The sequence below is a fragment of the Pterocles gutturalis genome, unplaced genomic scaffold (genome assembly GCF_000699245.1).
Source record: "Pterocles gutturalis isolate BGI_N339 unplaced genomic scaffold, ASM69924v1 scaffold23196, whole genome shotgun sequence".
NCBI classification, from domain to species: domain Eukaryota; kingdom Metazoa; phylum Chordata; class Aves; order Pterocliformes; family Pteroclidae; genus Pterocles; species Pterocles gutturalis.
This window is the reverse complement of record NW_010106106.1, coordinates 467-1,304: the sequence shown is the minus strand read 5'-3', so window position 1 is coordinate 1,304 and position 838 is coordinate 467. Positions and strand designations below refer to the sequence as shown.

General features: G+C 60.5%; 1 protein-coding gene across 1 annotated transcript in view; it reads right to left on the bottom strand.

Annotated features, from left to right (window-relative positions):
- PGAP2 (post-GPI attachment to proteins 2) overlaps positions 1-596 on the bottom strand; it is a gene marked incomplete at its 3' end in the record, with an annotated part of 4,567 nt that extends 3,971 nt beyond the window's left edge. Inside the window, 1 exon segment of the mRNA XM_010087668.1 lies at positions 432-596. Coding sequence (XP_010085970.1) covers positions 432-596 — 165 coding nt within the window.
- Positions 597-838: the final 242 nt, after the last annotated feature.

The following is an 838-nucleotide window of genomic DNA, read 5'->3' as shown; positions in this document are numbered from 1 at the left end:
TCAAGCACAACCTGCTGCTGCCGTGTGCTGCTGGCAGAGCCCTGCCTGCCCTCCCCAAGCCAGCCACCACCCCCCAGGGCTCCATCTCGCCTCTCCCCACTCTCAGCCTGTTGTATTTTCCCACGTGCAGCGGGGGAGACACGTCCCCCCCCAGAACAGGAGCTGTGGGACACCAGCCTCGCTGCCCTGTCCCATGTTGTGAGGATGGGGCAGGACCCAGGACCCATCCCTGGAGGGGTTCAAGGCCAGGCTGGGTGAGGCTTTGGGCAACCTGGGCTAGTGGGAGGTGTCCCTGCCCATGGCAGGGGATGGCACTGGGTGGGCTTTAAGGTCCCTTCCCACCCAAACCCTTCTGGGATTCTCGAGAGGATCCCTGCCACCGGCCGAGCTGCCACCACCTTGGAGGATATTTTGCCGCGGGAGTCGCTTACCCCGCAGTGGGTGGCTGTCGTCTCCTGGAAATGGAAGAGCAGAGACCAGATCACGCAGAAAAGGAAACCGAAGAGTGGGCAAAACACGGTCCCGACGGCCAGCGTGGTAAAACGGAGCTGGAAGAGGATCCCATCCCGATCCAGGGGCAGCGGCACCTGGAACATCTTGATGGACCTGAAAAAAATAATTAAAAAATGAGCAAACATTTGATGAGGATTCTCTGAAATCCTGCAAGGTCCAGCCCCAAGCAGCCCGGAACGGCTTTGACACCCGTGTGTGACAGCCATGCAATGGGGACAGGCTCTGGAGATGCAAAAATCCCAAGAACCGTGTACGACGGCGAGCTGGGGCAGAGGATGCCCAGGGACGGGATGCTTGGGGAGCAGGGATGCTCGGGGAGCGGGAT